Source organism: Falco naumanni, chromosome 6, assembly GCF_017639655.2.
Source record: "Falco naumanni isolate bFalNau1 chromosome 6, bFalNau1.pat, whole genome shotgun sequence".
In the NCBI taxonomy this organism is placed as follows: domain Eukaryota; kingdom Metazoa; phylum Chordata; class Aves; order Falconiformes; family Falconidae; genus Falco; species Falco naumanni.
In genome coordinates, this window is record NC_054059.1 from 90,861,596 (window position 1) to 90,876,317 (window position 14,722).

General features: G+C 53.8%; 1 protein-coding gene across 1 annotated transcript; it reads left to right on the plus strand.

Moving 5' to 3' along the window:
- The first annotated feature begins 5,321 nt into the window (after positions 1-5,321).
- Positions 5,322-10,435, plus strand: MAL (mal, T cell differentiation protein). Its single transcript, XM_040598596.1, has 4 exons — positions 5,322-5,471; positions 8,860-9,027; positions 9,222-9,359; positions 9,607-10,435. Exons 1-4 carry the CDS (start codon positions 5,385-5,387, stop codon positions 9,679-9,681), a joined length of 468 nt encoding a protein of 155 aa, XP_040454530.1. The 5' UTR covers positions 5,322-5,384; the 3' UTR covers positions 9,682-10,435.
- Positions 10,436-14,722: the final 4,287 nt, after the last annotated feature.

Below are 14,722 nucleotides of genomic sequence, written 5' to 3' on the forward strand. Positions count from 1 at the left end.
GGGGACAGGGGGCAGTGAGGAGGTGGCCAGGGGACAGCAGACATGGAGCAACATCCTCTAACACCCCTGAGAGACATTGTGCAAGTATGCAGGGATGGCTTTTGGAAAGCCACAGCTTAGCTGAAGCCAAACTAAAAAAGGTGAAGGACAACAGGAAGGGCTTCTGGAGGGCGACTGGAAGCCAAAGGAAGGCTAAGGGAAATGCAAGCCACTGCTCAACAGGAAACAAAGCTACTGGCAAAGGACAGTGGAAAAGCTAGAGAAGATGCTACATGGGGTGGGGGGTTGTGGGCAGCAGGGTGGGTGGGTGTTTTTGAGGGGTGTTTACCTCACTTCATACTTTCACTTCTCTCCTTCACTGGAGGAAAAAAAGCCAGATCCTTCTTGAGGGGCACACTGGACCAACAAGGGGCAACAGACAAGTTGCAGACTCTGACTCAAGACAAAGCAAGTTGCTCACCATGAGGGTGCCCAAACATTGGAACAAGCTGCTCAGGGATGATGCTGAATCTCCATCCTTGGAGATACTCCAAACATGACTGGACACAGCCTGGAGTAACATCATCTGACTGGGCCGATTCTGAGCAGGAATCAGACTAGATAACATCAGAAGGACCCACCTGACCTACCCCATTCTATGAATCCCTGGAGATTCCTCATTTCACTCCAGTGTTCTCCCAATTAATCACTAGCCATTGCTCATGATAAAAGGCCACATTTGTGGAGCACAGCATTGCTTCTAGGACATCAGGGGATCTGCTAGAGGCAGCAACCCTTCCATCACTTCGACAGAGCTGAAGCATGGCAAACCTAAGGCACACTAAAGCCATTTCAGACAGGTAACAGAAAATAAGGCAGAATTTAAAGGCTACATCTTCCCATCTGAAGCCTTACATGGGCAAGTAAAAACAGTCCTAGAAGGCACAGAGCTGGCAGATATGAGAAGACCCAGGAGAGTTCCTCCTGGGGAAGGCTCCTTCCCCTGCCTTTCTCTCCCCCAGGAGGAAGAAGGAACCACATTCATCTAAACTTGCTTTCACCCTGTTGTGGAGGGCACCCGCAAACTCAATGAATTGGTTAGACTGTTGGGCAGTATCTGATACAGAGACATCCCCCTTCCAGGCTAAACAGAAAAATATTTGTATATATATAAAAATATATTTTATAGAAATCTACATACAGACACCCATATTTACAGACATCAGTATTTACAGACTTACAGAATAGCAGTACTTTTATAGAAATACCATTCATAAAAACATTCCCATTTAAATATAACTACAGACAGGACTACACTTCAAGCACAGAACCACACACAACAAAGGGAAAGTATGTTTACTCAGGGCAGCTATCTCAGGATGACTCAGCTCTGCAAGGGTCCACAATAACTATAAACCTTGCTAATGGCCTCCCCACAGAGAACAAATGTTCATTTGCTTTTCCTGAATGAAAGATGCTATTACAAGCACCAGATATGACACTGTATGTACCAAGCAGAAAGGGGAATCCCTCCACCCTACCAAGTGAATTCACCTTGGGAAGGCAGAGAGGAACCAAAGAGGTTGCCCTTCAGGAATGCAATAAGCCTCAGACAGAATAGGCTGACCGAAGAACAGAGATGAATTCTTATGAAATGCATCAAGTGGAAGGTATTTTGGCCTTGGCTGTTTCCCACATTCTAGCAAGAAGTAATGCATTTCAAAGCAAAGGCTATTCTAGAATTATCTGAGGTGCTGCTGCTAGATAGCCCCACTTTGTGTGGCTGGGTGCAGACAGACCTGTCAGCCAGCCAGCCAGCAGGTGTCAGGTACCGGTACTTGGAGGGCACGCATGTAGAAAATACTAGAAGGGAGAACAGGTTACACTGGCTTTCAGTCAGGACAAAGCACCCTGCACCATCACCAAGTGTGAGTGTGAACACAAGCTACCGCTACGCTAGCTTATGAAATCTGGACTAGGTGCCAGCTAAGCAAGGCATTTGTTTCTACCAGGTTTTACTTCCTTTCCGGTCACCCTCAGAACACTCTTTCTTTGCAACTTTAGTTTCTTACCATCAAGTTTGAAAGTCAAGAACAGATCCCTGCTGTGTATTGCAGAAAAGCCAACTTGGTGACTAGTCTGCTCTGGTCTCACCTTCGTTTCAAGCTCATCAGAAGGTGCTATAAGAGGCAGAGGAGGGAGCCCTGGGAGAAGGAAGGCATGGACAGCCCCAGCCAGAGGTGACAGCAGCCTGGCACAGTGCCCCCCAGGCAGTGCCTGCCTGCAGCTCTGGCAGGGGTGGGGAAAGCGGAGAGACAGCAGCACCCAAGGCAGAGCACACCCCAGGGACAGTGCTTGACAGGCCAGGGCAGGCAAGCCTTGCCCAGCCCCGACGGCCCCTTGCCTCAGCCCTGCCCAAACCACACCTGAAGCCAACAGGGCACAGCTGCCAGGCCGGCTCCCCTGGGACAGAAGCCGACAGGACAAGCCTGGTCAGGCCCTACGAGAGCAGCTTCCCCCCCCCCCCGAGGGTACCTTTCCCCGCACCGAGGTGGCTGTGCCACAGCGGAAGCAGGGCAGCTCACCAGCTCCAGCTGCCTGCAGGGAGACTCCGGCCGCACACTGGATTAGAACCGGGCCCTCGGGGGCTGGGCCTGCCAGGGCCCGCAGGGGCGCCTCAGGGGAGCCTCAGCGGTGGGCCGGGCCGGGCCGGGCCGGGCCGGGCCGTCAGGGGCCGAATCGGGCCGGGCCGGGCCGTCAGGAGCCGAATCGGGCCGGGCCAGGCCGTCAGGGGCCGAATCGGGCCGCGCCGGGCCCTCAGGGGCCGCATCGGGCCGCGCCGGGCCCTCAGGGGCGGCCTGAGGCCGGGCCGACCCGCGCCCTTAGGACCGGTTTGGGCCGGTTTGGTCTGTGCTGGTGTCCCCCAGCCTCCCTCTCCTACGCCACAGCGCCTCCCCATTGGCCAGCGGCCTCGACCCCTCTGGGCGCAGCCAATGGCGAGCGCCCTGGCGCCAGTTGCTAGGCGACAGGGCCGCGCGCCCCAGCGCAGCCCAGGGCCTCCTGCCTGTCCCGGGCCCGCGGCCACGCCGCGCCAGGCTGGGCCCATCCGCTCGGTGCTGCCCGGCGCGGCGCGGCGCGGCACGGCACGACACGGCCCCGGCGCGGCAGAGCGGGAGCGGGAGTGCTCGGGGCCACAGGGTGGGTGAAGGCTGCGCACAGCTCAGCGCAGCAGCGGCTTGACCCGGGGCGACAGCACGTTTGGTTCCTCCTTGGCCCTTCCCAGCCTGAGAGGAGCTCTTCCATGTCACTGTCAACAGCGTTCATGTTGGCTCCCTGGAGCAAATCATGGAGGAGTACAGTGGGAATAAACTTGATGAACGTCTGCAGCTGAGCATGTGGATATTGCACCTTCCCTTGCTGGCCCAACACAGCCTTGGTCCTGGGGGTGCTTTATTTAACACATACTAATAACCAGTTACAGTGTTTGAGGGAAAAAATGCATATCCCGAAGCCGTCTGTTAACCTCTAAAACACCCTATGTGTGTAAATGATCTTCATTGAATACTTTGACCTCTGCCCATTATCAGCCTGGTACAAAAGTTCAGTGTTTCACTGTTCAGTGGCTGGTTGTGGCCCTTGAGCAGCGACTGGGGGGAAATGCTGCCCAAAGCTCCGGCTGGCGTGCGGGGTTTGCTTCAGCTGCTCGCAGCACTGGATCTTCAGATCCTACAGAAACAGCTCTGGAAAGCTCCTGCATTATGGTATTTCACAGTCACCCACCTGCTTTGGCCTCCTGGAGCACCCCTGGGGCCAGTCCAGCGTGTCCTGACAAGGCTGCCCAGGGAATTCCCAGTTGCTCGTTGTCCTTTCAATGCCTATAGCAAGCCATAGTGATGACTTGAGTTTGATATTTCAAACCAGCTGGGCTCAGGCATGTGGTCCCTTCCCTTTCTGCTCGCATTCTTGTGCATATTGTATGAAATAATACATATTTCTCCCTTAGTCTGCTTATTAAAAGCATTTGTCCAATTTCCCCAATTTTGCAGCCTCCTCCAGCCACCTGCCCCACTGGCTCCTCTGTAAGGGAAAGTTTTCACATTATCTTCCTGTCTTGCACTTGATGCCCCCAGTCTCCGTGTCCCTTGGGTTCAGGGCAAGTGTTTATTCCTTTCCCCGCTGCAGAGCTCTCCCTGTTCCTGCCTGCCAGCCTGCTGCAAAATGTACCCGTAGTGCTCCGAGCCAGAAGGACACACACCAGTGGCGCAGACGCCACCGTTATTCCAATGTAGCCGGCTCACGTAGCCTCATCACCACACTCAGTGCTGCCCAGGGCCCACATCCTGCCCTGGGGCTGGGACATAAGCTGCTGCAGGATTGGAGAGCAAAGCTATGATGATGGAACGTGCCCCCTGCTGCAGCCATGAGGAGGCTGGCTGGGCGCTCAGGGCCAGAGCTGACGGTGGCAGCTATCAGAGCCACGAGGGGCCGGGAGCGAGGCAGTCCTGCCTCCTGCGCTACATTGCACCAGAGCCTTTGCATGGCAGCAGCTGCAGAAGGCCAAGCATCACATATAAGGCCTGGCTGAAATGGGCACTTCTTCAATGGGTCACTATTCCACAGCAATATGCATTCCTGCATCGCTCCTTTTCTTTTCCTGGTGTTTGACGCCGTGTGGTTTTGTTGGGTATCCAAGTCAGTGTGTTAAAAAGAAGTAAATGCTCTGCATTACGGAGAGGGGAATGACTGACTCCCATGGACTCCAGACTAAAACAAAAAGCAAAAACATAAAAGGAAACCAAGTGGCTTGGGAAGTCTCATTATTTTAGGCCATTTTTGTTACCTTGGCATAGCCAGTCTCCTGAGACACTGGAAGCAGTTTGCCCTGCAGTTCGCCTGCCCTTGTCTTGGGGGGCATCTCCGTCTATGAGAGATTTCTCATCCCCACTGTTTTCCAGTAGCTGGCACATCCTGGATGCCAGCTGCCCTTGTGCCTGCTGCTGTGGCCAGCTCATGCGGGGGACACTGACTTACTGTGCAAATAAAGGGGATGAGAGGCCGCCCAGCCGGATGGGTACAGGCCTTCGCCATTACCCCCGTGTGTAAGCCAGTGCCGCTTGCCACCGCCCCGGCACTGGCCCTGCACGGCTCGGAACGGCTCCGGGCTGCTCACATCTGCTGAGAACCTCCCGCGGCTCCCGTCGGCCACCAGGTAACCCTTGGTACAGGGTTTGGCCGCACCTGTGCCACTCGCAGCTGCCTTCACCTCCACAGGAAGGAGGAAGAGCAGGAAGAAGGGGAGGGAAGGAGGAAGAGAGAGAGGGAGGGAAGGAAGGAGGCTGCATTCGGCAGCTAACTCCAGCAGCTAGAGCCAGAGTGGCTGCTAGTCACCGTGGGAGAGGCTTGCAATGTCTGGGGCAACTTCCACCACCTCTTTGCCCAGCGGTCTGGCTGTTCTGACGACTTTCCCAGATGTTCTCTTCATTCCTGAAATTGTGAGTGCTGGCTTTTCCCTGGGGGAGGGCAGGTGCTGCTTGTGGGGCATCCAGCACGCTGCAAGTGTCTGAGAGATGAGACCTGACACAAAGCATGCAGTCCAGGAGCTACGAGGGTCTGGGAGCAGCCCCTGGTGCCTCACTCCCCCTCAAGGAAAACCTCAAGCCTGGAGCTGGGGCTCTGAAGTTCTCCTTTAGTCTGCAGGGGATTCATCTGCAGCCTCTGAAAACCCTTTGTAATTTTCTGCTAAACAAATTCAAGGGGGTTGCTGGTAGGTTTAAACTAGGCTGCCAAATTGAGCCAATTCATGAATTGGAAGGTGGCTGTAGAAGCTGATGCAGGGAGAGGATAAACTACTTGTTTAAAGCTGGGGGTGGAGGCTAGCCGAGGTAGTTATTTGCAGCAGCAAAGAGCCTGGGCTGCTGCAGCTGCAGCGTTCCTCAGCTGGAGGCACAGCGTGCTGGACCTGGCTGTGTGGGCTACAGCAGGCGAGCAAAGGGCGAGCAAAGATCTTGTAACTTCTTCCCTTACTGTCATTTCACTGAGTGGGTGAAAAATGACCGTCTCATTGGACTCGCACAGGGGATTAAAAGCCGTTGCTGTGAGCACTGACGGAAAGGTGGAAAGTTTCAACTTGAATCTTTTTTTTCCTGTGTCCTCTGCCCCCACCCATGAAGCGTGCTCTTCTCACAGCAGTTTAAGAGGCTTTTTCCAAAGCCTGAGCACTTTCATCCAGCATTGAGGGGTTTGGCTGAGTGTTGTAGGATGGCATTCAAATTATTTCATGCTAAAAATTTCAGCTTTGCCATCTGGGACCAAATCCTCTCCTGTCACCCAACTCAGTCCACACTCCTGGGATTTATAGCATTTACTTCATTCTCCTAGGGACAGTAGCCCAGCAAAGAGGAGCTGGGTTAAAGCAGGCATTACCAATGTGTAGAGAAAGGCTCTGCTTCAGCATCTCCAAATATGTTCTGGGGACTTGGTCACTGCCCAGGCCCCGGGCGCAAGCTCCAGGTTTCCTGCAGCTACGTGAAGGAGGGTGCAAAGTCCCTGGGGAGACTCTGGCTGGGTGGTCTTGCCAGCCACCCCTGCCACTGGGTTGTGTTGGCCTCAGCGTGCTCATGGTGCCTTTTTTCTTTTTTCTTTTGTAATTCCTATCTCCAGGGGATTTGGCAAGGCAGCTTGCTTAATGAGACAAAAATAAGCACCCTGTCCTTATGTTTGGGTAAAATCTGGAAATGTGCAGCCTTAAAAGCTCAGGAACCACTGGGGAAAGAGGAATGCTGTGTAACAGGATTTCTCCAGCTCCAGAGGTGTATGGCTCTAGGTTGTGCAGCAGTATTGTCTCTGCTATGTACAAAGGAGGCAGCTGCCTTGAATCACAGCATTCAGAAGTATAAAGAATTTCTCAGTCCTTAGTGGAATCTGAGGTTGCCTGCAGTGTGTTAATGTGGTAAGTAAAAAAAAAATAATAAAAAAAATCGGCATTTCAAATGCTAAGGCAGTTGCAATAATGCCAGAAAATCCTGCCTGCAGCTCAGATGATTGCTGCATCTGGATGTGCTGATTAAGAACCACCATTTTTATTCTGTGAGGCTGGGTTTAGTTCCTGTAATCTATTTTATTCGAAGAGCTTTCTGCATATATGGATAGCCAGGCCTATGCGGAAAAGCTGAAACGAGCTGAAAAAGAGATATGTTTCCTTTGCAAAAGGCTATTTAAAAGATAAATTTTTCTGCTGGGGCTTGTCACCGAGCCTCCTGACCCTTGCCTCATTTTTATGAGTCTGCTGAACAGCAGCACTGTAACACCAAAGTCAGTGACCAAACAATGTCAAACGTACTTGCCTGGGTGAGAAATCACATCCTGCGGAAAGGAGAGATGGCAAGGAGTAGGAAATGAGAAGTGATACTTCCTCCACCAATCTCATATCTCACCCTGACTGTGCTGGATTTTCATGGAGCAGCTGTAAGGTTTTCTCCAGGATCTCTAGCTGTGGTGCACTCATGGTGTCACCACGCGAGTTATTACAGGGGCTGGATTAGCGTTCAAGTTCAGGTGTTCAGGCTTTGGTTGTTACAAGAGGCACCAAACCAGCAGCACTTCGGAAGACCTACGTTCACTGAGATATGTGCAAGGTCTCAACCCCATCATTGATTTAATGTATCAATTTGCATAATGGGACCACGTATGGGGTGACACAAACAATGTGACATCTGAATATCATAAATCAGAATGTGGGTTTTTTTTTCCACTTGCAAAATGCCTCCAAGGAAATGGAAATGCCATGGATTGTACAACGCTGGCAAAGGCTGGCCTGGGATACACTGGCAATCAGAGCGATCTTAGAGTCAGTGAAGCTGTCTTACCTCTGGAGATTTGCCTACAAATCCAAGACCAGCCAGTGATGAGGGACAGGTCCCCACAGCAGCACTGGCCTCCACACAGTGTGGGTTCAGCTGAGGAACTCCTCATCACAGGATGCTGCACAGACTAAACTGCACAGGTTCAAGAAACAACTGGGCTGATTTGAAGCGGGGGAAGCTGCTGAGCACATTTTAGTGCAAAGACACCACTTGCAGCTTGGACATTCCACAGCATTGGACATCATGCTCTCGTCCACTTGTGTAGGAATCTGCTGGCAGAGAAAGGATGGAGTCTAGATACAGATGTCCTTGTGTATCCCACCAGAGAACCCACAGCAAGCTCTGAAGCCTGACTGAGAACAGGGTCCCACCTGCTACTGGAGCAGCAGCTGGTACCTGGCAGAGCTCTGGTGTAGCCAGTGACATACGAGCCAAATAGCTGGAGCAGCAATGCAAGCCCTGCTTCCCAGGAGGAGCTGGGAGCCTCAAACCTTATTTCCCCTACCTCAGAGAGCAAAACTGGCCATATTACCTCTCTTCAGCCTGTTCTCTCTCCTTTCAGGGTAACATTTGCACACGGCCTTCAATAAGGCCATGTCTGTCGCCTCCCTGAGGTCCCCTGTCTGTGCTGGCGGTGCAGGTGAGCTGGGCTTGGCACCACTCTTCAGGGAGCTGCCACACTGGGTGTGAAGCAAACGCCCTTCTGAGATAAGCTTCCCTGCTCACCGAAACCACCTTGGAAACGCCTGCCCCAGCCCCCGAGCACAGTGCTGGGGTGTGGGGGGGTGCGAACGTCAGTGGCACCAGGAGGCACGGCTACATGGAGGCTTTTTTGGGTCAAGGTTAGAGCAGATGCTCCCAGCTACTCAGTTTCCAGCGGCAGCTGGGAAGAACTCGGCGGCATCCCTGAGCTTTTGCCATGTGCAGTGCTCGTGCGAGAGGCGTGCATGGCTTTTGGCTTTGCTCTGGATGAGCCAATTTATCCCACGCTCACCCTCTCTCTCACTTTCACTTGCAGATCTTTGGGGGCCTTGTCTGGATCCTGGTGGCATCCTCAAGGGTCCCAGAAGCCATCCTGCAAGGCTGGGTGATGTTTGTCTCTGTGTTCTGCTTTGTCATGACTGTCAGCCTGCTGTGCCTCTACATCTTCGGGGTGCATGGGGGCAACAGCTTCTGGGTCACCTTGGTAAGTAGATGTGACAAACCTCTGGGCCACTGCCCTCCCTGGTGTCACTAATAGACAGTCGTCTCCTTTGCTGCTGCTGCACCCCAAATCGCAGGCTGGGGATTGCTTGGGGGGGTTCTTCCCCCACCCCCCCACCCCCCCCACCCCCCCGCAGTGTGCTCTCTCCTTGGAAATGACTGTGTGATCCTTGTTAGGATGTCATCTGCCACGAGACAGCAGCTCTGTTCTACCTCAGTGCTGCCGTGTTGGAAGCCTACTACACCTACAGCATCCGCTTGCTGGCTGTCTTCCCTTCGGAAGCGATCATATACCGTGAGAACATCGCTGCTGCGGTGAGTGCCTGGCAAGCAGGGGAAGGAAGGTGAGGAGGCAACTGTGGAGTGGCCTCGAGGGCAAATATTTGCCTGCACCAGCCATTCAGGGAGGGGGGAGAAACTAGTCCCGGTCCTACTATGCATGAATGTCTCCAAACATGCAAGAGTCAATAGAAATCTAGTGCATCATGAGGTGTTTGCTTCACACAGGAACTCGTACCACGTAATAAAAAGTTAACTGGCTGATGTGTTTTTTCCATTGTAGGTATTTGCATTCTTAGCTACCCTGGTGTACGTGATCCACAAGGTGTCCTCGCTCCTGCGGTGGAAAGCATCCTAAGAGCCTCCCCTGCGAGTGTGGCTTGTGGTCACCCCATGAACATGAAAGCTGTTCAACGACTGCAGTTTCCAGGCTGGGTTTGGGTGGGTTTTTTTTTTAATGTATATACTATAAACAAGCAGCTTTTTATGTGAGACCATGGCAATGAAGACAAAGAGCCTGCCAGAGAAAGCCATGTCCTGGCGCGGTCTGCTCCCCTTCACTCTCTTCTGGGTTGGGTACAGTTTGATCCTGGTAATCGGGGCCCAAATAGAAAAAACATCCAGCTTTAAAAAGAATAATGTGGTTGGGTTCAAAGTGCTAAAATCTCTCTGAACCACACTTTTATGCCTCTGGGGTTGTTATTGGTATCAGGGGAAGCCTGAACAACCAGCACTAAGGAGCATGAGTATGAAATTGGGTCATTTTAATTGCTGCCCATCCATGTAAGCCTGATTCCCTCCCTCCATAAACTTGCTGTGCCAAAATAACATTTTCATGCAGTTTGTGGAAATGCTGTCTCTGACTTGTGAAGAGAAATGGGGACAATATTTAACTTGCCTCAGGGGCAATTTGAGTTATTGCAACCCCTGAAGGTTGTTGCCGAATTATGAGGCATAACCATAATGCCAGGAATTAACACTGTCTTTAATCTGCCTACAAAATACAACTCAGAAGGTATGCGGTAGTCTGTAGGAGAATTGTATGCATGGTTAGGATAACATCTTGAACAAGCAGAGGCAATCAACTTGTCTTTGGCACGGCACATGGCTGCTCTCACATACACCAGCACCACGTCGCTAATAAAGATGGGTTTGCTGTGGTTTTGCAAATACACAAGAGTAATTTCTGCTGTTTTCCCTTTGCTGCACACAGGAATGCAGCCCTGTGTAGCCGCAGGAGCACTGCACTGCAACAGGGCAGTGCCCTAAGGAGGGGGCACAGACCTGGGCATGAACGAGAGGGCTTTTCTGGCAAGGGGCGCCTGTGGGCTCTGCAGCCAATTCCAGGGTTAACCAACTCAGGTTAACCTCAGTGATGGTGTTCATGGAATCACAGAATCACAGAATCACAGAATGGTTTGGGTTGGAAGGGGCCCCAAAGACCCCCCAGTTCCAGCCCCCTGCCACGAGCAGGGTCACCTCCCCCCAGCCCAGGCTGCTCCCAGCCCCGTCCAGCCTGGCCTTGGCCACTGCCAGGGATGGGGCACCCTCAGCTGCCCTGGGCAGCCTGGGCCAGCGCCTCCCACCCTCACGGGGAAGAATTTCTTGCCAATATCTAACCTGAATCTCCCCCCTTTCAGTTCAAAGCCAGTACCCCTTGCCCTGTCACTACCTCCCTTGCACAAAGCCCCTCCCCAGCTTTCTGTCAGCCCCTGTGGGCGCTGGCAGCTGCTCTGAGGTCTCCCCGGAGCCCTCTCTGCTCCGGGCTGCACAGCCCCAGCTCTCAGCCTGGCCCCACAGCAGAGGGGCTCCAGCCTCTGGTCACCCGCGTGGCCTCCTCGGGACTCGCTCCAACAGCTCCAGCTCCTTCTCGTGCTGGGGCCGCCCGAGCAGACGCGGCGCTGCAGGGGGTCTCAGCAGAGCGGGGCAGAGGGGCAGAGCCCCCTCCCTCGCCCCGCCGGCCACGCTGCTGGGGATGCAGCCCCGGGCTCGGTTGGCTTTCTGGGCTGCCAGTGCACATTGCTGGCTCCTGTTGAGCTTCTCGGCCACCAACACCCCCAAGTCCCTCCTGCTCAGGGCTGCTCCCAACCCGTTCTCTGCCCAGCCTGTGTTTGTGCTTGCGATTGCCCCGGCCCACGTGCAGGACCTGGCACTTGGCCTTGGTGGACTTGACGAGGTTTGCACGGTCCCACCTCTCAAGCCTGTGGCAGTCCCTCGGGACGGCATCCCTTCCCTCCAGCGTGTCAGCCACACCACACAGCTCAGCGGTGTCGGCAAAGTCACTGAGGGGGCGCTTGGTCCCGCTGCCCACGGCCCCGACAAAGATGCTAAACCAGCACCAGTGCCAGTGCTGACCCTTGAGGAACATCACCCCTCACCGGTCTCCACTTGGACATCGAGCAACTCTTTGAGTGTGACCATCCAGCCAATTCCTCATCTACCAAGTGGTCCATCCATCAAACCCATGTCTCTCCAGTTTAGAGACGGGGATGTCACGCAGGGCAGTGTCAGATGCTTTGCGCAAGCCCAGGGAGATGACATCAGTTGCTCTTCCCTTATCCACCAGTGCTGTAACCCCATGAAGGCCATCAAATTCATCAGGCACGGTTTGCCCTTACTGAAGCCATGCTGGCCATCACCAACCACCTCATTTTCCATGTGCCTTAGCATAGTTCCCAGGAGGATCTGCCCCATGATGTCACTGGGCACCAAGGTGAGACTGACCAGCCTGTAGGTCCCCGGGTCTTCCTATTTCCCCTTCTTAAAAATGAAGGTTGTGTTTCCCCTTTCCCAGTCATAGGAACTTCACCGGACTGCCACGACTTCTCAAATACGATGGAGAGTGGCTCGGCCACTTCAGCCGCCGGTTCCCTCAAGACCCGCGGAAGCATCTCATCAGGTCCCACAGACTCACGCACCTTCGGGTTCCTTGGATGCTCTCAAACCTGATCCTCACCTACAGCAGCTGGTTCTTCGTTCTCCCAGTTCCTGCCTTTGCCCTCTGCGACTTGGCCGGCGCAGCTGGAGCGCTCACCGGTGAAGACCGAGACAAAACCATCGCCAGGTACCTCAGCCGCCTCCATATCCCAGGTAACCAGGCCTCCCGTTTCCTTCTGGAGAGGCCCCACGTCTTCCCTGCTCTTCCTTCCACCACTGCACACCCACACAAACTTTTCTTGTTGCCCCCGTTGTCCCTGGCCAGGTTTAATTCTACCAGGGCTTTAGCTTTCCTAACCTGACGCCTGGCTGCCCGGACATTTCTCTATTCCTCCCAGGCTGCTTGTCCTTGCTTCCACCCTCTGCAGCTTCCTTTTTGTGTTGGGGTTTGTCCAGGAGCTCCTTGCTCACCCATGCAGCCTCCTGGCGTTTTCGCCCGACTCCCTCCTTGCTGGGACGCACTGGTCCTGAGCCTGGACGAGCTGGTCCTTCAGCATTAACCAGCTCTCTCGGGCCCCTCGTCCCTCCAGGGCTCTACCCCACGCTACTCCACCAAGCAGGTGCGCGGAGAGGCCCAAGTCTGCTCTCCTGAAGCCCAGGGTAGCGAGCTTGCTGTGCGCCCTCCTCGCTGCCCCGGGGATCTGGAACTCTGCCACTGCAGGGTCACCGTTCAACTGAATGCTTAAAGTACTCCGCAGCAATTAACTTGAGTGAGTGTGCTGGTTTTGGCTAGGATGGAGTTAATTTCTTCACAGCAGCTGGTATGGGGCGATGTTTTGGATTTGTGCTGAAAAGAGTGTTGATAACAGGGATGTTTTCCTTACTGCTGAGCATCCCTTACACAGAGCCAAGGGCTTTTCTGCCCCTCACCCCGCTCCACCAGGGAGCAGGCTGGGGGGCACAAGGAGCTGGGAGGGGACACAGACAGGACAGCTGACCCCACTGACCCGAGGGACGTTCCATACCATATGGCATCATGCTCTGCCTATGGAGCTGGGGGAAGAAGGAAGGGGAGGAAGTTCAGAGTGATGGTGTTTGTCTGCCCAAGTCCCCGTTAGGCGCGCTGGAGCCCTGCTGTCCTGGGGGTGGCTGAGCACCTGCCTGCCCATGGGAAGTAGTGAATGAATTCCTTGGTTTGCTTTGCTTGCACACGCAGCTTTTGCTTTACCTGCTGAAGTGTCTTTATCTCAGGCCACGAGTTTTCTCACTTTTACTCTTCTGATTCTCTCCCCCATCCCATGGCGGGGAGCAAGCAAGTGGCTGCCTGGTGCTGACTCGCCAGTTGGGGTTAAACCACGACAGTGAGTTGATTTAAATGGGGGTTAGACCCCAGAAGGGGTGTTTTCACGTTAGTGGTGCCTAATAAACAATGGTACCAAGTTAGCTCTTCCAGCCTGTGGGGCAGAAAACGCTTCCATTCTGCATCTCATGTTCCTGGATAACAACAAGGGCTGGAGAATGGAAGGGAAATTAAAGCTGAATTGGAGGCAGCTCCGTTGCTTCACATCCAGGGGGGACTTTTAGGCTGTGAACACGGTTTTGGGTTGAAGGTTTTTAATTTCAATCTGAGAAAAACATTAGATTTTTTTTTTCTTGTTCTTCCTTGCCGAAAGCCAGCCTGACCTGTTTTGCTTGTTTGTGTGAGAACAGCAAGCTGATTGCAACAGAGGTAGAAAAAGAAACCAGAAACCCTTTTCAGTGTTGGGAAGGAACTCACAGACACTTTGGACAACAGCACTTGGCTCTCATATTCAACACACACCTGTTGAAATTGGTTTCAGTATCATATTGTCATGGGGTGGGTGTGTGGGGGTTGGTGCCCAAATTTCCTCTGCTTCTGTCAACGTGCCTGAGTTCAGCATGAACACAAGAAGAGGCTTTCTGTTTAGGTTCATTTACAAAGGCAGACATTTGTGGTCAGATCCTGGACCCTGGGATGCGATGTTTCTGCCCACTTTCTGCGCCCAGCTGTGACCAGCACCCACGCGCCAGGCAGTGCTGCCTGTCCCCTCACATCCATGTCCCACGCCTCCCAGCCATCGCATTTGCAGCCTGTGCCTTGGCAGGGCTCCCATCTCTCCTCCCCGTTTCTTTCTGCCTTGCTTTGCCCTTTGCTTCTCCCTGCCCTGCCACACACCAGTTTACACAGTCTGCACTAGTTCACCTGCTTGTCCCTTTCCTTCCGGCCCCTCCTGGTTTGCTGAGGTACCTCTCCCCCCCCTCCCCCCCAGCATTAGTCCAATCTTTGCTGTAAACCAGCACTGGAAAAAAACAGGCGGGTGCTGCTGCGCCGGAGTGCTCCTCAGCCCAGCGCGGCTGCGGACCGAGCTGAGACAAGGATGTGGCCCTGGTCTAACCTGGGCCAGGTCTTTGCCTGGGGAGGGCTAAGCGGAGAGAAGGACCACCACAGGGTCGAGAGCATCCAAATGAACAGATGCAAAGTCCTGCTGCAATTCTGGACC

Coding starts and splice junctions, on each gene's coding strand:
- MAL (XM_040598596.1), top strand. CDS start 5,385: ATGTCTGGGGCAACTTCCACCACCTCTTTGCCCAGCGGTCTGGCTGTT. Junction 9,028..9,221: donor ACAGCTTCTGGGTCACCTTG/GTAAGTAGATGT, acceptor GATCCTTGTTAG/GATGTCATCTGCCACGAGAC. Junction 9,360..9,606: donor GTGAGAACATCGCTGCTGCG/GTGAGTGCCTGG, acceptor TTTCCATTGTAG/GTATTTGCATTCTTAGCTAC.